The 26781-nt window shown below is 43.6% G+C and overlaps 2 protein-coding genes across 2 annotated transcripts in view; one reads left to right on the plus strand and one right to left on the minus strand.

The window, feature by feature from the left end:
* The first annotated feature begins 906 nt into the window (after nt 1–906).
* Nucleotides 907–13320, plus strand: LOC119168199 (uncharacterized). The gene is made up of 5 exons (XM_075867962.1): nt 907–990; nt 1265–1456; nt 4403–4614; nt 5855–5995; nt 13195–13320. The coding sequence occupies exons 1-5, from the start codon at nt 907–909 to the stop codon at nt 13310–13312; spliced, it is 747 nt and encodes a 248-aa protein (XP_075724077.1). The 3' UTR covers nt 13313–13320.
* Nucleotides 13321–16193: 2873 nt separating this feature from the next.
* The window catches only part of LOC119168200 (tRNA (guanosine(18)-2'-O)-methyltransferase TARBP1), a 45298-nt gene continuing 34710 nt past the window's right edge, over nt 16194–26781 (minus strand). Inside the window, exons 22-25 of the mRNA XM_075867440.1 lie at nt 25053–25232; nt 22147–22271; nt 21455–21591; nt 16194–19085 (exon numbers count right to left, since the gene is read on the minus strand). Coding sequence (XP_075723555.1) covers nt 18923–19085; nt 21455–21591; nt 22147–22271; nt 25053–25232 — 605 coding nt within the window. The 3' untranslated portion in view covers nt 16194–18922. The remainder of the gene's footprint in view (nt 19086–21454; nt 21592–22146; nt 22272–25052; nt 25233–26781) is intronic.

A 26781-nucleotide genomic window follows, 5' to 3' on the forward strand; every position in this document is an offset into this window, starting at 1 on the left:
CCCCTCCAAATGACAATAGTTCAGTTGAAGTATAACTGTCAGACCTAGACCATAGCAATCCCAAAGGTTTTCTTCTGATCGCCGAAAAACGTAGGCAGGCCAGCAAAAAGCTTTCAGTTATTTCCGCCTGGTTGCAAAATAAACATAGAGGAGAGATCGCCGGACCAGCTCGGTGCATGTATAGATTTACAGTAGGAACTTATTAAAACGAATTACAAGCTATGGGTACCCTTACTATTGCACTAGTACACTAGTAAAATGCACGTCCGGCGGTTCTGGCCGAGCGGAAATCACTGCATCGATCAATGATGCATGAATGAACCTAAAATTTGTCCTACATAACTTCAAAGTACTTAGTGGGCGTGCTGATTGACCGTTTATTAAACGAAATGTCGAGCTAGAGGTTAAAAATAAATACAGTTCTTTTTTACTATAGTGACGGCCGAGGACCCCTTATGTTACATTCCAAGAATGGTTTACTTTCCACAATTACCACTACATAACTGGCGACAAAAATAGGAGCCATTGTGAACAGCACGTCATTGCTCCATCTGCATCTTGCTTCATCTTCTTCAAAAATTGCAAGTCGTGTGTTTTGTTTGTTTGTTTTGCCTGCAGGCCTAGAAATACTCAACGAAGCGGGCGGAAAGTCGTATACGCCAAGATATCTGAGGACAAACGGTACTCGCATATTTGAGTCTTGCTAACACGACAAAGCACCTAAAGGGCCCCAGACCAGTTCCGATAATTTTTGGACATTCAAGTAAACGCACGCATCGACTTCCGAATGCCGCCACGATCAGCAATGCAGAAGGTGGCAGCGCTACGAGCCGAGGGCGCTTTCCAAATTCAAAGAAAAAAATCCATTCTCATCTGCGGCCTTTTAGCGTTAGCCGTGACATCAAGATGCTCGTCTACCCACGTCATCCACCCAAGGGGCCCGCTTGTCTGCACGCACGTAGAGCGGTCACCACTCCTCCTCCTCGCAAGGTAAGGAGAGACACTCGGTCAGGAGGAGATCACGAGTCGACAAACGGAGCACAGCGAAGGAAAGAGTGAAACGAACTTCGTGACAGCAAACACGTGTAACTCCGCTATTACGGCACGGTTTCGAAAAATTCTCACAGCTACGTACGTTCGTTGCAGACTCCCGGACAACTGCACCACGACAACTACATCTTCTCCTCTGGGTGTTTTAGGGGCCTCTTAAGCTCCGACTAGCTTGGGGACGAACTAAAGCGAGCCCTACTGTTTATCTCCGCAGATGCGCGCTTCGCGCGCGTCCGATGCAGCTTGCCTCTTGGTGATCGGCCTGCTGGCCTCCCTGTTCTTCCTTCTGGCCGAATGCAACGACGCCAAGAGCAGCAGCAGCAGTGCGACCTCTGCAGGGAGCACCCCGCAACTGTGGCACAGCAGCGCGTCGTCCAAAGACGGAAGGACGTTTACGAATTCGCAGGTGAGTCGAATAGCATACAGGTATAACCAAGGAGGTCTTAGAAAACTCAGGAACGTTGGTAGGCACAGCTATAAGGACAAAATCGATGACAAGAGTCTTGGTCCATTTTTCTCACGATCACTCAAGGGACCTAAGTTTCGCTTAGATACTCTTACGAAGACTGCGGAATGTTTGGTCTTGACGCATTGAGTTGTGCGGTATATGGCGGATGCGGAGAAAGAGCGTTTTGACTAGACAGTGTTGATGCGGCTCTCGGAGCCGGCACGTTATAGTAATAGAGAGGCTTCCACGGGGATGGGGTCTCGATGTGGAGAGCACCACGCTCTTGGAGTGAACGGACACAGTAGACACGGTCGGAACGAACCAAACAACACACATTTATTTAACTACTTTTAGGTGGACGATATCGTCAGCCGAATTATCATAACATCAACTGTGATCCACACGCTAACCAACCTCACACAACACTCAAAAACATAACAAACACAAGGACACACACAATGCGGCTTCGCCAACGCTTGACTTACCACGAGGGCCCCCGGCGCGCAACCCGCGGTGCCGCGCACCAGGGACCCACGCTAGAGGCAACCGTTCGCGCAAACCGCGACCCGCCAAAAAGGGTCGTTCATATCTCGGGTGCCGCCACGAAGGCCTTCCTCCAGGCGTCACTGCCAGACATATCGGGCCAAATACGAAGGGGTAGACACAGTATGCAGTGCGTGTGGAGAGGAAGAAGAAACTGCCGAACACTTGATAATGTTCTGTAAAGGGCTTCACCCTATAGTTCAGGATGATGGCGCAGAGTTTTTCAAAGCACTGGGGTTTAGGGACAGGGAGGGCAAAATAGACTTTAAGCGGGTAGAATTAACTAGAAGGAGGTTATCTGATTGGTGGCTAAAGTCAAGGCACGAGTGAAAATTAAACCCTTCACTGCAAAGTACGAATCCTCAACCTCGCTATATAAAGGAAAAAAAAAAAGATAAATCTAGTGGTTAGTTCACTAAGTATTACGGCTAGGTGGCGTTAGCCGCCGCCCGATCTAAAGGGTACAGCCACATCCATCCATCCATCCATACTAACCATTATGACGATGGTGATGGTGATAAACGCTCGCTAGCATAACGCGCCCTACCACACGGTAGGTGTAAACCCTAAATGCGGCCTATGCGCGAGACACGTGCGCCATGAGGCGCAAACTACTTTACAGGGGGTGTTAGCACCCCCCTCAGGGTTCGACAGCACTGACGTTCTCTAATATATGTTCTTGTCTCAGTTCGCTCTTGAATTTTCGATGATTCACATGAACCAACTAGCTCGAATGTCTTTCTGTCTTACTTGAGGTTCTTGTTCCCCTTCCACTGTGACTCATACCCACTCTGGGAGATTGGCCAAGAATTGAGTGGTCTTATAGGAACTTTACAATAATTGAGGTTATAGAATAAAAAAGTTACAAATTTTATATGAAATTTTGATGCTCGCTAAAATGTACAAAAATAATACTTGTTTATCCAATGTTTCTTCCACCTCCTGTGACGACGAAATTAACCAGAGGGGTCTCACAGAATAAGTTATGTGTGTAAAGTGATGAACTGTTCCTCTCTAGCGGCCCGTCAAAAGACCACTTAAGTAACTCATGGGTGGGTGTCCTGACCCCCTTAGTGTTCAGGCTGGGGGCGGGGGAAGACACCTCTTGCAATTGTCCCTCCCTACCCCCCCACCCCCCTGCGCCTGTGGAAATTGATCTTTCGAACATCCACCGCGAGGCCCTTCCAAACAGCAGGACAAATAAAACCTACAATTCTAAAAAAAACGCTAGGCCTGCGAGAAATGCGCAACACAGTCATAGCGAAAGCCGAAGGAACAGTCTTTCTAGAAGCCGTTGTGCCGGGACGTACAGTTGAAAGATACTCACTACGCCGTAAATCATAATTTCGCTTAGTAGGGTAGCATCCGTACACTATATATGCTAAGATTCAACATTCTGAGAAGAAGCGAGATTACCCACAGCGCGTCTGTAAGGCATAATATGCACTTCGTTAGGCTATAAGGAGGATTAAGAATCATGACTGAGCTTTTTTATTATGGGTGCACCAATTTATATGCTTGTTTTCTATGTACACATTCTGAATACTTAAAATTCAAGAATTTTCTTGAAAACTACCCAGATTTTGGTCAATCCACCAGCGTGGGTATGTGCCACGGATACCGTACCCAACTCAACTGTGCAGAAAGCTCAGCCATAATTCATACTACTCTACCACGAGATTTAACGTGGTTTCTTGCCCGACATGAGGCCTCAGTAGTTTCTTTTTTTTTCTTTGCGATTGAATTTCTAACACTGATGATCCTTGCGGTAGAACACTCGATGACTACGCAGAGGGCCCCCACCAAAATAGGCTGTTATATCATGAACACAGGCGTGCGCACGGTGGGGGGGGGGGGGGGGAGCAAGGAGTCACACCCTCTCCCTTGCCACCTGAGAAAGGACGCAAAGTCTGTCTCATACATTGACTTAGTTGGGAAGGGGGACGCTGCGACAAACTTTAGTCCCCTCTTGAAGGCGAACCTCCAAGCACACCTATGCTATAACAGCTTTTGCTGTGCGCTTCATCTTAAAGTCACACCTGCCACGAAAATACTTCGTTATATCAGAGAATTCGTTATAAACACGTATTTTCAGCACCTTACAGAGCTATTTTTTGTTTGCTTCGTTATAACGAATTTGTTGAATTGGGGTTCGTTATGTCGAGGTTTGAGTGTGTAACAAATCGGCCGCCATGGCAAGGTGTGTACGCCCTCCCCTCTCGTGATTTTTTTTCGGATTTACGTCACTGAAAAATGGTGTCACAACATTGCACTACCTCCCCACTATATGTATATCCGTTCACCTCATCCGTGCCGATGACGCGCCAGCGCGCTCTGTGGCCCCTGGCGGTGGCCTCGCAGGTGCTGGCCTTCAACGTGTCCAACTTCGTGGCCGTCATGTTCCTCAAGGCGCTGCTCGTCGCGCTGGGCCTCGCCACGGGATTCAGCGGGTTCGGACTCTACACGGCCAGGCGCACGGATCCACCGCAAGAGTTCGCCGCGTTTCAGCACCACCCGAGGCGGCCATCTTCGCACCCAGTGTACGACCCGCCCGAAGACCACGGACACATACGGTACGCGAGGATACTACTTACATATCCAACCGCCTACAATGGGAGCCGATAGAGGGAAACGTTAACTGGACAAGTTGAACGAACAGTAAAAATTGATTTGTGGGGTTTAAACGTCCCAGAACCACCATATGATTACGAGAGACGCCGTATAGTGGAGGGCTCCGGAAATTTAGACCACCTGGGGTTCTTTATCGTGCACTCAAATCTGAGCACACGGGCCTACAACATTTCTGTCTCCATCGGAAATGCAGCCGCCGCAGTCGGGATTCGAACCCGCGACCTGTGGGTCAGCAGCCGAGTACCTTAGCCAGTAGACCACCGCGGCGGGGCGAACCGGAAGAAGTGCACCAGACAGGCCAGTCTGTCTCCCTTGTTCGTTCAACTTGTCAACACATAAGAAATGTCACAGCGAAAAACGCAACTTTTATTCAGACGTTTCGGTCGGGGACTGATGAAGGCCGGTATCGGGACGAAACGTCATGTTTGACACTGCTACTTTCTATTCATATCCTTACCCGAATAATCAGGATAGAAATGGCTGAATACCCTAGAAACGGCTACGAGACGGCTTTATTCGACGTTAAGAACGGAGTCCGGTCTTCATTAAAAATTAGTGTATACCGAATGTGTTCACTTGTATTTAAACCACTGTATGCGCACAGAAAATCCGACCGACTCCTTCCATTCTTCTCTTACTTTTTTCTCTCCCTCGCCCGTTTCTTGTACATTATACAGTTGAAAAGTCGAATAAACCTTTCTTGTTGTTCATGTTGCAAAGACCTGTTTACTACGCCATGGCACGACCGTTGTCAGAGAATTTTCATTTTCTGACGAAGGCCGTGCCACTGCCGAAACATAATTCATGAAGTGATTGGAACGTGTGTACCCACTTTTCGCTTGTATATATATATATATATATATATATATATATATATATATATATATATATATATATATATATATATATATATATATATATATATATATATATATACGCGAGAAAGAAGTTTAGTGTTTCCGGTATACGAAATGCAGTCGCAAAAGAAGACGACAAATGTACTAAATGCAATTTTTACTGGCGTTTCGGCAGAAGGGCTTGCCTTCGTCATATATATATATACACGTCATTGTTTATATATGCGTCGGTATGTGTATCCTTTCAGTGCCGAAACCCGGAGCGAAGACCGGCAGTAATTAGTACATCACGTCAACAGAATGATTCCTCGGCTCTTCTGTGCAGGTGGGCGACCACGTACCTGTCTTCCCTGAATACGGGTGACTACCGGTGCCTCAAGCGGATTGCATGCGAACAGCCAGAAAGAGCTCGATTTTACGCAGGTCTAAAGGACACGATTGTCGCCGCACTCAGGATGGTTCCGTGGTGAGTTCTATAGAGGTTAAAAGACCCCGCAACATTTTTTTTCGGCATGGTCAGAAATCGTTGCCGATCGGCCGTCGAGGCTCCTGAGAACACGCATGCCAAGAATCATAGCTCGGCGCGCGGCCCGGAATTTACAATAAATTTAGGAGGCCTAGGCCCGGCCTCCTTGTTCTTGTTGACCTTAACTTGTGGCCCATTCCCACTGTGGGGGATCGGCCAATAACTGAGTGGTCTTATAAAGTATTATTCAATTTTGGAGTAAAGGAACTTACAAAGTGAGAACGTTACAAATTTTAGAATAAAATTTTGATTATCACTGATCTGTACTTCCTATAAAGATTTTGTATTAGTAATAGACATTAACTTAGATCAAAACCTAACTTTAAAAAAATATTTTTAAAAAGGGGGAGAAGTTATGCGTATGTGGACACAGAAGAATAATATTAGTCTACACCTGCTGGTTTCTGATAATAAAGTTTAATCCTCCTCCTCTTCCTCCAAAGTCAACCAGAAACAGTTCCCTTTTCAGTCTACAAATGATAATACGCCAATAACCGCTTCATATACCCAATTTCAAGGCCACTAGGCGATTTGAGCATCGCGAGCTGGATAGTTACCAAGGTGGCCGCGGGAGGCCGCCACGTGCCTGCGTGTGCTCGCGATCACCATGAAAGTAAGCTACGCGTTCAAAAAAATTAAAAAGAAAACAAGAAGTGCCAAAGGTCTTGACGCGGAAGTTATCTTTTTTTTTTATTTACCCCGGGCCATACCTCCCTGCGAAGTTTTCTGCGCACTCGGCAGGACGAGAGAAGAAAGTAATTACAGTGCGCGACAAATATCTGACTGCGCTCGTACTGGACGGATTCTAAAAAATTTTGCAGTGGCAAGACATTTCTACTTTAATGAAGTCATTAGCTGGTTACTTGGAAAAAGTGCCCGCGGAGCCCGGTGTCACAGCGAACCTCTGCACGGCTAGCATGTAGGGAAATGTGACGGTCCTTGAGTGTGCAGAAACAATTGCGAAGAGGCCATGCTATCATCCGCTACCTGGGAGGGTCTCTGCACTAGTAGCGAAACCAGGGGGTGGCACACCGGGCCCGTGCCCTCCCACCTTAGCCTGAAGTTTTGTTTTTTTTACTATGACACACAGAGCGCAAAATGACAGTGGACCACATCTGCCTGCGTGCCCCCCCCCCTTCAAATCAAGATGATCCCCCCCCCCCCCCTAAAAAGTCGGCAGATCCCACGTACCCGGGAATTGACGTTACGTGAAGCATGTAGAGGGAAGGTGACCATGTCGCAATTTTTTTTATTGAGCGATATGTCATGAAATGGCGCTAAAAATATGTACAAATGTTGCACGCACAGATATATTTTGAAGAGCTGCGGATGTTTATATAAACAGTTGTTTGCGCTTGCGCAGCGATGCCAACTGCAACATGCGTATTAGCAACAGCAGAAGCTGGTATGAAGCGCTGATGCTCGTGAGAATGCTGGCTCTGGACACTGGTACATAAATCAACTTCAGCGCATGACAACGGTACACGTAAAAAGGCGGGATTTTCTCGCACGTTCACAATTCACGTTAACCCGACGTGGCGGCTGTATCAAAGAAGCACATATGTAATGTTTATAAAATTGGGTTGGCAGCACTGCAACCACTATTGACGTTTCACGAAGATTGGCCTCTATTTGAAAAGTAGTACCGAGACCTGGCGTAGCTCTCTGGTGAAATACTTCATTGCCACGCAGAATGCTTGGGTTCGACTCCAGCTGGGACCCTGACGTTTATTTTTTGCATTCGTCGGGTCGATGCTACCGATGTCGGGTATTTCTTAACGCTCGCGCGTTAATACTGCCCATGTGTCCTCGTCGTTCTTGGGTATATACTAAGTGTCAATCACCTGTGGCACATATTCGCATACCAGCGGCAAATACCCGCCCGTGGGTATGTGCCACTGTCTGGCAAGAAGTGTTTGACGACGTATGCGACGGGATTGTGACATTATTCATGTCTTGACCAGCGCGCAATATTTGTCAAACTATCTTACCCTCCCATGCTAATTTTGGTTCACGCCAAGTTAAGGGGGTGACCACGAGAGCACCCAAACGTAAGCGGCTAGATAGATAGATACGCTCAAAGTCACCGAAGTTTGTTAAGGAATGCTTCGCATTTAAAAAAAGTTTTTTGGGGGGAGGGGGGAGGGGGGGGAACTACCTGTGCCTCTGCACTGAACTTGCGCCACATAGTAGTTATTGAAGCTTTGTTAACATATAGATAGATATATGGATGTTCTTAGGCGTGCGCAGAGGGGCTTTGCCAAGCTTGACCGCAGCCCCCCCCCCCCCCCCCCCCGCAACCCCCTCCGAGTCTAAAAGGGCGTACGTTTGACTCCAGGTTATCGGAGTGTAACTGGAAAGTAAACTTTCCCCTTAATTTGACATTAGGGGCCCCTTGTCGGCATTATCGTCAGAAAAGATGTAGCAGAATTCACGCCCTCTAGATGGCTAAAGGGTATGCGGCCATCCTCCCTGTCTTTCCCCCTCGCGATGGAAACAACAGAAATAATATCCGAGCCTCCCAAACTCTGATGTTCAAGTATTGTGGCCATGTCTACGCGCCCGAAACTTATTAGGCTTACCTTTACACTTTGCCAGAGTCATTTCGATTGGATTATAAGCGTGTTTCAGGCGAGACCAGTCAGCAAACTAACGTGCTTGATTGTCGTCGTCGACTAACGCACCCCGAAGCATTAGTGACCCGCAATGTAGGGCATGCCCGCACCACAAATCCTGGCGTACCACTGAACCACAGAACACCTACCAGAGAACCTACCGAACTGCGCGCCAGGCACATAGCTCTAGCCATAGCTATAGTTCTATCCGCGGCTGAAAACTGGCTTGGCTGTTTGAGCAGTGCAGTTTCGGTTTCGGAACATTCATTGCCATTTGCATTTGGGTGGTCGTTTGAAAACGCTTTGACAGCGTTGGAAAGGGCTGAATTCGACAACTTAACAAGGGGCGCGTCGTTTTTTTTTCTCTTGGTAGCAGCGCAACACTCACCGAGACATTAGAAGGAAAACGGACAACATGGTGTTCCCTGACGGCGCCGTGTTGTCCGTTTAGGTTCTATTGTACTCGCGAGTATTGCACTGTAACAGGTTGAAAAAATTATTACCTATCATGGCCCAACTTGCCGTTTTGGTGCGACGTCACCCCTACGGCCGTGCTCCGAGATTCTATAATCTATTACCAGCTAAATCACGGAAGCTGCGCTGCTCAAACAGCCAAGCTTTTTTTCTCAACTTTCTCAATAAAGTCTTTGCCGCCTTGAGTGACGATGATGACGGCAACGACACCGCGCGACTCATGCATGAAGTGAAAGAACGCGAGCAGACGATGCGAGCAGTGCGGAAGTAGCAGACGTGCGTCACAGTTCTGTGTACCGCTTCGCACGCTAGATCACATTTGTTCCACCCACGGCTCCACACAGCGACTAGAGTAACTGCATATAACCATATACAGTTACTCTAACAGCGACCAGAGTTACTCTATATGCTGCCTTTAGCATATACAGTAACTGTGGACCAATAGGAGCGCTAGTCAAGGAATTTTGAAAAATGGCGGCCAAGCACCACTCACTTGTTTTGCCGCAGTGCACCTAACTGAATGTTGAAACCAACGGGAGTTTAACCTACTCTGTGCCTACTTCGCGTCCGTATTTCGTGGAAGAGGTGACCTAGCTTACTGTTGGCGTGACCGAGCTTGTTGCGGTCTTGCAGAACAGAACGAACCCACCAACGCAACGCCGCTGGCGTCGGTGATTTTTCTGCTCTTTGTGCATTACAAGACAGCCACTTGCCAGCAAAGTAAGCAGTACTGTCTTTTCTTGCTTCTTGCGTACGAGAATCGTCGAAGTGTACACCACCGGATAGCGTAGTAGCGTTTGCGAGCCGCGACAACCGGGTGACAGCGCATCCATCCCGCGTTCACCCCGTAGTAGATGACATATTCGGCGGCGCGGGGCTCGACCAGTGCGAACGACGCTGCGTTTCGGCGGCAGGGGAATTTCGGTCACGGTAGAAAGCGGATGTTTCAGTGTGAACTAGGCATTACTCTAAAAGCGACTTGCTCTCAAAAATGGAGGGGAAGTCTTCCTTGTTCCATGTTCTCAAAGCTCCCCAAGTCGAAAACTCAGACTGGTCGGTAACAAACAAACTGTAATTAATTATCTGCCACACGCTGCATCAAGTGATGGGCCGGTCGCACGTGTTACAGTGAACAGGCGCCCAGCAACATATTGCAGCAAAAAAAAAAAAAAACCCCAAATATTTGTCTGTGCCCACTGAAGCGAAACGCGATTTTGCCCGTTATAAAATACGTTTTCAAAATAACAAAAAACACCACGCTTAACACTAGAAGGCACTTTGAGCGTGAGGAAGCGCGTAAAAAAAAATGCGAGTGGCGACGCCACGTCGAAATTCCCGCATCAATCGCTGTGACGTAATGAATGTTTACGGCGTCTACTTAGGCCAGGATATTTTGATGAGCAAGCCTACAAAGCTCCGCAAAATATCCTGGCCTTAGTAGACGCCAACTAGGGTCAGGATAAATACCAACTAGCCCAACAACACTTAAATGCGAGAAAAAAAAAAACCTTCTGAAATCTTTGACGTCACTATAGGAGATTTCGGCGGCAAAATTAAACTTGAAACTTTAGACAATCATATTCTAATCAACATACCTGTCACGGAGAAATTAACGACATGAGAGTTTTCATAGAATAATTTATCAGTTTAGACTAATTTATCATATCACTTTAGTGATTCCTCAAAGCTTTATGGGAACAAGCAGGCATGTAAGTCATGTTCTTTCTGCCACATCATGTATTGGTCCGCTTTCTGAAGTAATATTTAGTTGCTATTTTACATAATTCTTTCATGGTTTCCACAGTGCACTGAAACGATTGCCCGAACGTACCGGTAATTTCTGCCACTATGGCCTCGTCGCACATATCGTGTGATGGGGCTGTCGGGCAATTTAGGCGAAAAACAGCCGTTGGAGTCAGCTTGTATCAGTATTTCTCCCATGGTGCAGTTTGGCACAGCACTTCCATCAATACACATTGGCTCAATAAAGGTTCTCGTCTCTAAGCGTCTCTGACTCAGCAGTGTAAAAATGTAATGTCATCTTTTTATCAATAACGAATTTATAGGCGAAGATCTATGATGTCACAGCACGCCGACGCAGAAACTTCAAGGCAGCGATGCCACCAATCTTCTTGCCACCTTTTCTTGGCTACCAAGTGCCTTCTCATGGCACAAGCTTTATTATGGGCGCTCTGGGAGGCTAAGCTGATCAGATACATGCAACTGTATTCTATCTATAGTGTATCTGAAAGCGAACTCAATCAAGTCACAAAGCATGCGTCTGTGTTTTCCAAACTGTTCAGAAGAACATGTACAGTGTTTGTCGAACAAATCAAACAAATGAGTTTTTCTCCCGCTAGTGTCCGCCTAATTCGTTTAGCAGCAAAGCAACGTTGAGTGACACCGCTAGTGCAGCTGAAGAAGGGTGGGGGGCAAGGCCTGCCTCTCCCCCTCTTTAAATTTTTTAGTTCAGCATAAGTATAAAGAGTTTTATTTTTAAAAGTACAGATTTCTTCATAAAAATGCTACCACAACATGCCATCATGCTGTGCCATTGCTTTTGCAAACAAATTTTACGGCGGGGCGAAAAAACTTTGTCGCACTTGTGAGTCACATCGGGATGACAAATTAACAATTCGCTAAGTTTTTAATTATTAACCTAATGAAAATATTGAAAAGTTGCAAGTCGTGACAATTTATGCCATACCAATTTCTTAAACACCTATAGAAACATGTGTTTGAGGCATTAAGCATCGAAATCGAGGGCCCCAATCTAGGCGATACCGAAACTGAGTGCTCTGAATGCGCAGGAAATGAGCAATCTGCGCTACGTCAGACCGAAAAGATCACGTGGCGAACTTTGGAAAAAGGAACGTCACAGCAAAATTTCGTCTAACAGATGCAAGGACTCAGTTTATGGTGAGAGCGTCCATGTTCACAACACCTGAGAAACTCAGTAGCAGAAGATAGGAGAGGATGTGTGTCGTCCCACAGTGAATGTTCCAGTATACCTCTTCGTACGTCGTGCAACTAGTAAATTTCAACAATATATGCTATCTTCAACACAAGGTGTGCCGTCTGCACATGCACTGTTTGTCTCCATCATATCTAGTACAACCTGGTGCCGGCACATCTGGATCATATAATAAATGACTGACGTCTCATTTGACCACTATGCCAATCGGATTATAGGAACAGATGTACATTTGTGCTGCATTGGAAAGAGGCTAATAAAACAATAAAGTAAGGGTGCGCAAATATTCAAAACATAAAATATTAGTACATTCCATTGGCAAGGCAGTTCTATTATTCAACATTACACAAATTCATAACAGCTACTGGAAACAGCATAAAGCATTACATACATCTGCTCAAGTTTTCTAGATTTGATGTACGAATATATGCATTTCACTTGCCACATTGCCGCAAAAGTCTGCAACGAATGTATACTTTCATGTCTAGTTGACGAAAATGCCTTTTTTTTCTGCAAAAGTTTGCAGTTACACTAGCATTAGTATTTAACCATATTAGTATTCAAACATATTCGATTTGCTTTGCCCATGATTTTCACTATTCAAGTTCGCTTTGAAGTTGAAAATCTGATATTCGCGTACACCTATAATGATTGAGTTAAAAAGCTCCAAGTTTATAAAATAAGAGAAAATTTTTGTAAACGAGCAAAAACGTTTATTGCCATGAATCAGGTACCATACATTGCATACAATAAAACACCACTCCAAAAGAACACACATCTGCCTGGGCAACTTTGGCAGTGTCCATTTTTGAAAACATTGAAGTTCTATTTCAAGAACCCCAAGATGGGATTGTTTTCAACAGAATCCGAAAATGTTTGCCAGCAGAACATCTCTATATATCTGTCCTTCGTGTTGAGTAAAAATCACTCTAGTCTATAAGTTGTTCTGTGTCTGTGTAACCTTTGTGTATGTTTATTAGTGTTACAGAAAAATTCAGTCGGCGCCAACTAGCCCAGCTACTAAATTCATTCTCGACTGAAACTCTTTGTTCTTTTTTTTTTTTTTTTTTTTTCAGGATGTACTCTCAAAACCCAGACCACGACAAAATCACGGCAGCAGTGCGGTCAGCTGCGCGGATAGGAACGAGGTACCACCAACTCTGCCGAATCAAGTTTCCCTGCAAAAGCCTCTAGTCACAAAGATGACGTCAAATGTTTCTGTAATATTCTAGGTTTGCACAGTGTCCATATCTGAAACGTGACTCACAACACTCAATTTGTGAGCACATCACCAACGAATGATGCAATTATTCTATTTATAACCTATAGTCGGATTCAAGTAAAGAAGTATGAACAGGACACACCCAAACAGCCAAAGCGTGGCAGCTGATTGACTCTGTGACAGAAGAAATAGGCCTGCTCATGCACTTGGCAATGTTCTTCAAAGGCTCGGTCACCAGTACTCAAGATGTCAGTCCAAGGTGTGCGCACATTAGTGCTGGCTTGTGTGCATTGGTGTTTGAGTGCAGCCTTTTAGGTAACCCAGATATTATTACGACACACCTCACTTATACACGGGCCATTAGATGAGCGCTGAAACAATTTCGAGACATAGCCAAAGGGGCATTTCTTGTTTCCTTGGCTTGTAATGTTAACACTCTCCACACACCGGAGCCAGGAAACACGTATATCATGCCATCATGTCATTCAATTTTAACGTTCTTGTCGCCCAGCATCTACACGACAATCCCACTGCAATGGACATTATCATGAGTCAGCACAGTTTTCTGGGTTTGTGAACTCGGTGTCCTGGGTGTGGTGAAAATTGCTTTCGGAGCCACTAGATGCCAAATTACCCTTTTGTGTCTATGTGCAACATGTACAACAGCAAACTCCAAAGTGCTGCAATAATGACAAGAGTTAGTGTCTCCATGAGACCCACGTCACACCGTGTTTACACATCACTGTAATACCACCAGTATTAAAAATATATTATGAGGAGATTGCGAGCAACCACAACACACTTCTCAGTGTTCTTGACACCAATATTTTTAGTAAGAGCAACAATAAGAGACTTTCTAAAATTTGTGTCAGTACTCCTCTAAAGAAATGTCAGTAAGCTGAGTGTAAGGTGTGTGCAATTTTGGTGTAACTTTGCTCGCAGCCCTAGTCTTGCGCAGGCAATGAAAGCCAGCAAATAAGGTACCAATGAGCCATGAGAAGCTGAAGAAAGCAAGATTGATGACTCCGTTGTTCGAATGCGATGCCAAGTGCTAAGTTGTTTACTACGGCTGCCAGACAACTCTCATGTTTAGCAAAGTTCGTAGCACACGCGACAATGCAGCTGACTATAGGAGACAGCGAGATTTCGCATGTCCTATGATATACCTACCACACGTACGAAATCGACTGACAGCAACAGAGGGCTATGAGTGAATGCTGTATCAGAGGGCCCCGTGAAGATTTGTTCATTTCAAGTATAATGCATCAGTGGTCAAAATAGTATGAATATCTGTCCTAAACTTTATTTAGTACAACATCACACTAATTAAATACTCATCATACCACTGATACATTATTTGCCATTTGTTGTAGCTATACTTCAAGAACGTTTACTCATAAACATTATGGTGTTAACAAATGGAAATGTTGTATATATCTCGTTAAAGTATTGCTTTAACATATGCTTTTTTTTTTCATTCTCTATAGGTACAGAGAGACTGAACACTAGAAGGATGTAGATTAGGTCAGAGCACATTTCTGTGTTGTTTTATGCAGGTTTAACGACAGGAATTAATAAAGAAGCATGTAAACTACTGTGCTAACCCGCTAAAAAGCTGGTTAACAGTCTGTCATTTTTTCTTAAATGAAGTTACTAATATTTCCATTGGGTAGACATTGATGGATGCAAGTGCACCGTGATTTTTAAAAAATACTTAAAAATTCAGGGCACACACTATGGAAAATCCGCGCAGCTAAACGGGGAAACATACCTTATCTTGTAATGCTGTTCTTATGTGGAAAATACAGTATTTACAGCACTGTGCTCCAAAGCATTGTACGTGTACTCCAATGGGTGAAATTGCAATATCACCAATGAGCAGCCTTATTTGAAAAAAGTTGCTGATCTATTTCGTTGCAACAATAAAGTGACAAATAAAATTATTACATAAGATAATTTTATTCTGCTGTTTAAGAAATGTGCTCAGGCACAAACACGGCTAATTTCATGCTGGCTGTATATACGGCAATGTGTGAATAAACACTGTAAAAAAATCTCTTTCTTGTACTTCCCCTCAAAGCATAGATGATCACAACACTGGAGTTTGACTAAGCTATCTATGCGATGTTCCTAATGATTGAGAGGTTCTTCCTGGCCTGGTATTGATGCTACAAGCATTGTGTTCACTGCCCATTACATTGTGTCAGACAATGGTGTTCGAACCCATAACCACATTACGCCATGTGGCAATGGGGAAAAACGGTGGAACCAGTGGTTCACCATGAGTGTTGCTTACTTATGGACAATATAGTGCACCACCAGTCCTGTTCGAGAATTATATGTAGCCACATTAAAGCAATACATGTGTGTGTTTGACAGAATCGCTAAGACATTGTACTGGAAAGTACAATGACTGGATAGTATGGCACACAGTTATGGCTGCTCCAGACGTCTTAGCAAATGAAATATGATACCTTTATTAACTACGATACTGTAGGGTGTGATCTCATAATGTACTCTCATATTTCTAGTGTCTTGTGGAAATAACTCACCCGAACCGTCATTTCTTATCAAGAACATGAGCGACTGAACTGAAATGCTCTCCCAGCACCTTGTTCTTCAAGTTCAGCAGATTCAGATTGGCTCGACACCTGCTTAGAGAAATCGTTCCTCAATTTGACATGCCCTTCGTTAAGAAGGGTAATAATTGAGAAACTACCCTATTGTAATAATTCAACATGTGTCAAAAATATAAGCATAGAGGTGCTAATTAAACAATTGGCAATATACGTCCACAATATGGGTGTCTCTGCAAGTGCATAATACACTACTAATTTTCAGCAAATACCATAATTGCACAAAATGCAGTTTAATACAGTTCTCTGTTGCCAGAAGTCTTGCATCAACCTGCGGTGGCATGCAATAAATTAAAACTGCTGCAATCTAAACTGTACACAAACGGAGCACTTGAACTGACATAGACTTGCATGACACTGGGCAGACACTAGCGTGCTTCAGACGAAAGCTTCAATAAAACAAGTATTATGAAACAAGCCTCAAAGCTGGAAAGTCGACATATCACCCATAAATATTCACAGAAAAATATATATATACTACAAGGCACCTAACTAATTCATATCACCTACAAGCACACTACCCTATAAACTTGAATCAAATAAAAAAAACAGCTATGTCATTCCTAGAAGTTATTATACTAGAACTATACAGACTAAAGTACAATCCACTCTTAAATATAAAACATAGTCATAGAATGCAAAAATGACAGCCGAGTGACATACTTGACCAGCTAACCTACGATTTTGCCTAAGTGCAGCAATGGTACGACTAAAAGCGCGTGAATAAAAAGCTCACGTGGACAGCGGCTTCAGTGAGCAATGTCTTCAGCCATTGTGAGCACAATCCTAAGCAACCATTGCTATAAGTTTCAGATGCTATGTACAGGTTGTCCACGTAAAGAAGTCAAACAGTGTGATGCGGCAACTTAGCTTTGTGTCATGTTATGCAAGCGAGTCTTCGTTGAAAAGTTGAAAAACCCATTTGGCTTTAAGAGGAAGATGCATATAGTCAAAGTAAAACTGGCGATTATCTCAGCAGAAAAAGATAGACAGATCAAGGCACACGCGATTTGGCACTTCAGAACTCTCATGTGTCATGTATTTTTGATGTCAAACCCATTGTTGCATGGGCAAATACATGTGTATAGTATGTCACAATATATAATCCATACTAAAAGGTAACCACAGTATGAAGCACCATAAAGCATAGAATGATAATTTATGAATAGCTGACTTTAACATACTATGCGACTACACACAATGCAGAGCTCGGTGCAAATGAAGAAGTTGTGACTCCTAGCATCACGTCCTCTCTTGGCTACACCAGAAGAATTTGTAGCATGTCATGAAAGATTGTGGCGGGGCTGTTGAGTAGTTCTAGGGCCAACTTGTACGATAAAGCAACCTTACATGGGTTTTTTCCGAGCTACGAGTTACATTCAGCAATTTTCAAAAAATCAGCATGGAGAAGAAAGCCTGCAACGCTATACGTGTTTAGGGTTCTGCCTTGATTCCGCGACAATAAACGATCAACAGTAGACCTGATGTTGTTTTTAACTTGAAATCTATTAGCCTGGCGGAGCAGTAAGCCTGTTCTACATTAGGCAGCATCGACTCTAGAATGCAAAAAATGAGTAAGGATAAGTGGAGAAATAAAAACCAATATTGTGTAGTGTATTTTCAGAGTACAGTAGTTTTTCATTGACATTAGCAATGGTAAGCCTAAAAAAAAAGCAAGCTACTTTGGCCCACAAATGGTAAGTACTTCTAGTGAATCTCTGAAGAATGCTGGCACTACAAGATCCCACATTGGCTCTACAGTGGTCCCGCATTCACTGCTACTTGGGACGTACAATGCATACAATGCAGAAAGCTTGAGTCTGACGCGAGTGCACACGCTCTTTTTGAGGAAAGTTGTGACTAGATGCTACGCCTACTAAGAGAGGAAAGGCTCGCGGCACGCACATTAGGCAAGTGTTTTGCCTTGTGCTGCCTCACAGCATGAATTGTTTCTTCCCTGTGCTACCTAACAACGCTTGGCTTAACCAGATCATGGAAAATCTAATATGGCATGTTTGACTTGTCCCACAGTTCGTCAGCAGTGCTTCAACGTCTGCTAGAAGAACGTTAAGATAGTTTTTTAAGTGTTCATTATGTTTTCATACCCAATTAGTAATGCATCACTTGCATTAAAGCTTGATTGCATAATTACGCAAACTTTTTACACCTCAGGGTAACTCTGAATTGAGTACCTGAATTTGAATGTGCCAATTCTCAACACTGACAACACACAGCCAATACAACACTAGCCCACAACAGTTCTGCAACAGTTGAGCAAGCCTATATGTATTCCTTCACAACTGTTACCAGTGACACCATCTTGAAGACGTGGCGCCCAGACACACGCCACACCAGAACATCGAACAACGTTCCAGGAGGCACTTGTCACATTGAATATTTTCCTTGGAAGAATTTCGACCTATGGTTAATGAGCTTCGCAGTGCCAACAGTTTATGCACAGTAGTTAAGGAGTGTACTAAACTTTGTGCGCACGAAAAAGCACACACTCACCCTTAAACAATTCTCCACGCAGAACTTTCAAGAGCTCATTAAGAGTAAATACACTCAAAACTCGATATAACGAACCAGCATGTACAAAATATCGATTATGACTAGGTTAATGATGAATTGTCTTGCGATAGAGAGTGTTAGGAGAGTGCCTTTATAACAAATTCCTGGATATAATGAACCTATTTTGGCATAAGATGCAACTTTGCTATAATCGGGTTTGAGTGTAAACTTCACGCCGTCTACCCGTAGTTCCCCCAAAATAACGTCGAGTATACTGGAACACTCTTGAGGCGTGAAAGCTTAGGTGCCTTTGTAGATGACGACGCAAGCATATGTGCAGCTTGCACTGGCCGGTGAAAATAGAGAAATGGCAGTTCTAGAACAGCTGGCTGTCATTAGAGCTGAGCAACGAGACCAAGCACATACTTCCAGAGATTACTCCGTGGCCGGTATCGCAGAGCGTTGCTTCGTGTATTCCCACACCAAAATGGCTCCGCTAACGTGGACGTTGAGAGAACGTATGACACCGTGTTGAGGGATCTCAACGCAAACGTCGAGCAGCTGAATCAGCTCGACTGGGAGTCCCTCCTTCTCGTTTCTAAATGCAAGAAAAGAAAAAACGAACAAAGCCGGAATGATAATCTCGTGATATCTAGGCTTGTGCAAATATATGAACGAATACAGCAGTTCTTGAACTTGAATTATTGAAAATTTCGAATTATTCAGAACAAACGAATAGGTGCCTGTTATTCCGCATGTAACGCCTTACAAAGGTGGTTTCACTGCAGTAGTTGGGTACTAGATCAATAAAAACACGTATCCAAAAAAAAAAATTTGCACTTCAGTGAAGCCCTACTTCATGGTTAAGGGAAGATGTCACCCTCATATCGATTCACTTTTTCAGTTTAAAAGCTCGTTATACCAACTTTAGCAAATTTTTAAATGTCACATATTTTACAGGCTATCAGTAGCATTGTATCGAAAGTCAAGCCCTTCTACTATTCAAAGTTGTTTCTACTTCCTTTGATGAAAAAAAAAAAAAAAAGGGCTTTTGCACAGGCCTTATTTCAACTTTCAAAAATATTGTGCAGGTTAGTTTGGTCGTGACAAATATGTTTCTTTATTTCATAATATACAATGTATATACTATTCCTATTCAATTTGAAATTATTCGACAAACATTATGATTCCCTTTGAATCTCCAATTCACTATTTGCACAAGCATAGTGATATCGACTATTTTTTACGGCAGCTGCTGATATAGCAAATGCCCCAAACATTTGGCAAGAACTTTTTTGTGCATTTACTGAAAGATAATACAGAACTAATGCAAGTTTTGTTATTAAACCACATAAGAGAGCAAAAAAAAGGAAATCATGATATAAAATTGAGATACAATACCAAAGCAAAGGAACTGATTATATAGACCTTTACTTAAAGGGGAGCTCCGACATTTTTTTTTTTTTTTGATAATCATCGATTTCAAAATTCATCGATAATAGATAATCATTGATAATCATTGATTTCAAAAACTTTGAACATGTGTTCTCATCGGTACCATGGTGATATGCGCGAAATTATACAACCACAAGACGTTTAGTTTTTAAGAAAACAAATTTTAAATTGGTATCTAATTCTGGAATAACACAAGCGCTCTATTCTCGTCTCTTCTATCCCCTCTTGTCGTTTACGCTGTTAAGCACTTTCTTCGATTACTAGGCAGCACCAACCAGCCCAATCAAGCACTTTGTTACACTTGTAAACGTGGGTCACCCTGTGTATGTGACGTAAGGATTTACTCTTTTTCGAAAAACCCTGTCTTTCCCAGCAGACAGATGCAGTGTGCGCTTTCTTTTACGAGGCAATGACGACACAAGCACGATCCACTTTTGTCTGCTGCATACAGCGTGTTAGTCGTCGTTGACGTCGGGTCTTGCAATATTCCGCAACGAGAAAATCGATTCGGGGCATGCTAGATGCTTCTTGCGCCAGCGGTTCGAAATCAAAAAATGATGCTTCCGGGCTCAGATAGTGCCTGCAATCATCGCTGAACTTGTCACTGGTAAGTTCAGACGAGCTGGCACACCTTGATTCTGTGTCAGATGGCATCGCCAACTTGCTTTTCATGCGTCAAAAAAGGCATGTGAACTATGTTTACACCCTGGCCAGCCATGGAGCGTGTAGTGGATCTCGTGACGTCATCGGCGAAGGATTCTCATGACGTCATCAGATACCCACCATGGATGACGGAGGAGCTTCCGGTTTCTGTTTTGACTGGCCATTTCTTGCTTATTTAAAATATTGATGAGTGCCTGGGCAAAATTAGCCACCCTAGCTTTTGCAAGACTGTCAATACTATTTGAAAACAGCCTTATCTCAGTACGGACGAAAATGCATCAGAGTTCCCCTTTAATTTTTCATTGTTCTAGCACTTTACAGCAAACCCACCTAAGATAAATTTTTAAAAAATATTCTTTGTGCTTGAAAAGAATAAACTCGCAACTTAATTAATAGAAACATGCAGACATATCAACACTTATAAATGATCATTTCAACCTCATAGTCGACTTCGGAAAGAAAATATATTAAGCTACCTTACCACTATCACCTGTATAAAATTATTTTTTTTTTTCACAATGGCAAACAGCAGCAATTAACAATGTTGAGATAGACCAACTACTACTATTATAACATACTAAAACACAAGAGTATCTTCAGTTTATGTTTAAAAAAGAGCCGAGTACAGGAGAAGTTGTAAATCTATACTGAAAAAGAAAGGGATAAAAAACGAAAAACGAGAAAGGAGTGGATGCAGACAAACTGCCTTCCCTTCTTCACGTTGCCTGCTCCTTTCTAGTCCTACACATTTTGCCCCCTTCATTTCTGGAATATCAATGAATCCAAACCCACCGAATGTGTGGAGGTTGAGGCTGAGCTCACAACGACTAACACGATGAAACGACTCACCCAAGCAGAAGGAGTGTCTTCTCTGGGAAGTTGAACTGGTGCAATGGCTTGCTACCGGCTGTCTGCTCGACACCCACCAGGGTGTATCCTTCAACCCTCTTTCCAGGCAGGTACTCTTTCAGTTGGTGCGCTTTCACCTAGGGTGTATCATTTCAATGAGGAAAAGACATTTAAAAGAAAAAATGAGAGGCAGCTCCTTGCATGTGGCAAAGCAAAGATATAAAAAAGACAGCTGTTCTGTAGTGTGCATCGATGAGCTATCAGGTGAAGTACAACATAGTAGAGTTGGAAACATGTTCGTGTTTTTTTTTTATCTGTGATGAAACGTGCCTATAACAACTGAGCCACAAGTTTAAGGGACTCATTTAAATTGCTGACTGACATTGCATAAAGTTGAAGCAACTTGGAGCGATTGAAGAAGCACTTTCATCAATGCACTCCTCTACGTCTCTAAAACCATCACTGTCGTTGCGATGATGATTAGCAACCAACCTTTTCCAATGACATCGCAGCCATTACCTATCCTTCAACATTTTTTACCACTTTAACAGATCAGTTTACAATGTAGTAAAACATGGCTTTTGTTTTTCATGTATGTACCAACCCCTTATGTAATACTTCATATATGGGGTGTTTAAGGAATAAAAATGAAATGAAATGAGCTAGACAACCAAATGCTCCCATGCACTAACCTCGCTTATGGAGATCCATTTCTCAGCTGAAACGCTCAGTCCTTGGAAGTTTCTATCTTCAAGGTACTTTAGCGAGCCAACCACAAACTCGTTCACGCCAAACACCTCGCAAGTCCGGCACAAACCTGGAAAAATAAAGAAGTAACGAAACAACGAACAGCAGTCTTGACAGCATCAAGGAATCAACGACGAAAAAGCTATTAGATCATGTATGCGGCAATGTCCCTAGGTAACTTGCGAAGATGCAAACCTCATACGTCAAAGTTGGCAATAAAGATCCGTTGTTATAAATGCACAACATTTGAGAGTGACAGCAGAGATCCTTGAGCAAACGATGAAATAAAGAAAGACAGTTCGATGTACAACAGAATTACGGAATTTCTAACCTGATCACGTTCGATCACACCCCCTGAATTATTAGGTGACTATTCTTGTTGAAGATCATTATATAACAAAAGCTTAATTTCTTTATTGTTATAAATGTATTTTTCATTGTTTTGTTGATACTTCTCGTGTATCTCTTCAGTTGCGATTTTTTTTCTGTACGGTATAATTCCACTCCTGCAATAGCCTCTTTACAGGGCTATAGTATGTAAAATAAATAAATAAATAAATAAATAAATAAATAAATAAATAAATAAATACTGTTTCACTTCATGCAAAATACATTGATTTTCAAGCTGCTGAAAAAACAGCCTATCTCTTTCACTGCAACCCATGGCGGTGAAATGGCGACCCAAGTGTTAGAATCAGTCGCTCTGGTGGCAGTGGCACAGCGACATTTTGGTAAGGACTACTCAAAATTGTGCCTAGCTAGCCAAGCTGTAAGAACTGCACCCTCAAGTTCTAGTTATGGCCGCTGTTGCAGACTTCAAAATTTATTTATTTAGTAATACTACCAACCCTTATGGAAGGTCATAAGAGACAAGACAATACACATCCAGAGCGCACTGCTGCATCGCAACAACTGCACTTTCATGGGGAACACGCGTTCTGTCACCACACGCACATCCTGCCAAATTTATCGCCCTTGAGATACTCTGCGACGATGCGAATCATGGTGCTCACGGTGGGTTTGACGCATGTGCGGGCCGCGGCAGTATCGCGATCTCCAAGAGCTCCTACCATGTGTTTTTAACGTGGCGCTAAAAAAAAACTGCTGCTCGTTGTTATTAGCCCAGCAATCGTGAATGACAACCACGGCGTCACGAAGGCGCACACGCGAGCAGCGTGCACCTAGTCCCAACTGCATTCTGCAGCAACCGTTGTGAACACAAATGCGGTCGTGTCGAACGCGATCATGGGCGACCCCAAAAGTACGCGCACAGTGAGCGCACAATGACTCAACGCACTATTTTTTGCCACGACGATTCAAACAAAGATAGCAATGACACTATCAATAACACAGTTCTTAATTCGTGAGCATGGCCAGAGCACCACGCACAGACTGAAAACGGTACTACTGTTTGCCACAACCGCTGCGCAGGAAACAGCAGTCGCGATTGTCATGTTCATCGATAGCGAATACGATTCGAATGTGCGCAGCTAACACAGCCGTAGATTGAAGTTAATAAAGCCATAAAATGACACGAAGCATTAGGGCTTTTCTGTCGTTCACTTATGGCCACGGTAGTGCAAAGCTCGGCACTTTCTGTTACAGTTTTCAGCTAGTCTCTAGCGAAGCTTCGGTGCGCTCTTTACCAGCGCTGCGCACTCGGCACGCCCCAAGGGTCATCGGTATATTGCATTTTATTCTGTCTAACCCGCTCCTGCACATAACCGGCAGGGGCGTGTTAAAAAAAATAAAATAAAATAACCCCGACCGCAAGCCGCGGGAGGAAGAAAAATATACCTGCATATTGATCACTTTCTTTGCAAAACCACCTTCCTTGCATTGCCGTGAAGTTTTGCCGTGATGCCAACTAGCACACCAAAATTCTCGTATAGTTTGCACCCCGATTTAAGCAGCGAATTACCTGTATATTTTAATCGCCTTATGCTCATGAAAATACGCTCATTCATAGTGCGGCCAGGTACGTCTTAGTTTGCGATAGTTCAATGCATGCACTTGTTGGGAACAAAGAACGAGTCATCATTATCAGATCCTACCAAATTTTGCGACGTATAGATGAAATTTCGCTACAACGCAACTCCGTGGCAATGAATTTTTTCACCCGTCCTATCAATTTCATTGTAGTGATATTTAAATGTAACAATTCAAAAACAAGACAAAATTCACTGACATTTCTCAAAATCTTTCCCACGGACATCAAGTCACGTACATAAATTTGCACTAAAAAATTTATATTGAACAATCTCATAAATGTGCCTCTACGCTGATTGTAGTCGAAGACTGCTAAATGTATGACAAAAACACATGCTACTCGCTACCGTTCATGAAAACTTGACAATATCATAACACATGAATTGTCAGGCACATCACATTCAACCACAAAGAGTGGCAGCAAGCAACATTGTGCACTGCAGCTGTTGCTGAGGATAATAATAATAATAATAATAATAATAATAATAATAATAATAATAATAATAATAATAATAATAATAATAACGAGGGTTTAACGTCCCTAAACCACAATTTTATCATGAGAGACGCCGTAGTGGAGGGCTACAGACGTTTCGACCACCTAAGGTTCTTCAACGTGCACCTAAATCCGAGTACACTGACCTCAAACATTCTTAGCTACATCGAAAATGCAGCCGCCACAGTCAAAATTTGTCCCCGTGACCTTCAGAGCCATCGCAGAGTAAAAGGCACGGCCCTTGTGAAGCAAAGCCGCCATTATACTTGCAGTAATAAAAACAACCAACTCATTATTATTTTCTTGCTACAATCACAGCGGGAGGAAACCTTTACGAAGACTTCGTAGCTGAGAAAAAAACCTTACCGCCCAAGTTGGGAATGCGGTCTATCAACGAAGCAACGACGATTAGGCCGCCGTTTGTCTTCTTTGTCGGCACGTTGAGGTCCCACATGAGCTCACAGGAGGCAAGCTGCTGTTTCCAGGGCGTTATCTTTTTCTGGTAGTCCTCTTTGTCAAGAACCACTTCGGGCTCCGCTTGAGTGCCTGCATCATTTCCATTGTAAGGCTCAACCCACCACAGTCGAAACCCGCAATAACGAAACCCCGCGAGTACGAAATCCCCGCGGCAACGAAATATTTCTGGATCCCCGGCGAACGTTCATAGAAGCCCATGTATTACGTATCTCGTGGCAACGAAATGTTTTTGGACAGCTATACTGCATTAACGAATTTTCTACCACAGTGCAAGCCTTATTTTACCCTCCCGCCAAAGGTTAACTGTCGAAAATATGCTCGTATGCGTGTTATGCGCACTCAAAATTTGTAAACGTCTGCTTTTGGGGCGCTAGCGTGGGTACCGCCATTTTTGTTTACTTAAGGGGAGACGCGGCTCCAGGATCGCGAAAACCGCACAGAAGTGCTTCAAAAAATTCATTTCACACACCTAGGTAGCGAAACTTTTTCTGGAAATCGGGAGAAAACAACGATGTTCAAAAAATGGCTTCGCGATGACGGAGCGGGAGCCGGCTTCTTGGGCTAATCGGTAAGAGCATTTCTCCGTGTTTAACCCTCCCGCCTCAGCTGGCTCCTCCCTTTAAAAACAAGCGCACAAAAACCAAATGTTGGAAGGTCGTTTCGAGGCCCTTGATTGGCTGTGGCCGCCATGTTGCGTCAGCTCGCCGGCAGGAACGACGCGCTAGCGCACTCGTGGCGACGTGCTTCGTCGCATGGAACGAAGCTGTAAGCAGCGGCACAATCAGATTACTACGAGGGGCCGCACCGGTTGCACGATCAGATTGCTACGAGCGGGCGCACGATCTACGAGTGCGGCGGGTCATCGGAGTCGGCTTTAGCCCTAACTCCGCTGACAGCGAGACCGCGGGCAGGAACGACGTGCTAGCACATCCAAAACAACCCACGTGTTGTTTTGGATGCGCTGAACACCCTTCACTCCTTCGGCGCACATGACGACGACGTAGCAATAGACCACTTTTTCCAGTGCGAAAGGAGAGCTTTGAAGTTGTTGCATGGCAAGAGTCGGCAAAGTAAGTTGACCGACTTCTGGCAATAAATTTTCGTTCTGCTGGCCGTATCACTGTTTTTATGACTCATACTTGCGGCAACGAAATTCTCGCGAAAAGAATTTTTTTGGTTTCCCCGCGATTTCGTAATTGCGGGTTTCGTCTGTACTATATGATTGAAACTCGATGCAACAAAGCCAAATTTTATGAATTTCCTAATCTACTAAAAATTTTCCAATACTTATCATATACTCGAAATAACGAAGCTATCACTGCACTAAACCCAAAGAAACAAAAGCTTTTCCAGATATATATATGAGTAAAAAATGCAGTGATTTCTCTCTAATTTTGACAGAGAGGGCAAACCTAAGCCTCCCATGGCTTAGGTTTTCTTTTGGGCATGCATCACAACGTTACTGACTTAAAACATCTAGCCACCCTAGTCACGGCCCTAGTTTTAATGAGAAGTGACAATAATGATTACAATTAAGAGTTGATAACGACCCTAGTAATAACAGACAATAACAGCCCTAGTTTTAGTATTTTGAAGAGGCGGCACAATGCACCCATCA

Source organism: Rhipicephalus microplus, chromosome 6 (genome assembly GCF_043290135.1).
Source record: "Rhipicephalus microplus isolate Deutch F79 chromosome 6, USDA_Rmic, whole genome shotgun sequence".
NCBI classification, from domain to species: Eukaryota; Metazoa; Arthropoda; class Arachnida; order Ixodida; family Ixodidae; genus Rhipicephalus; species Rhipicephalus microplus.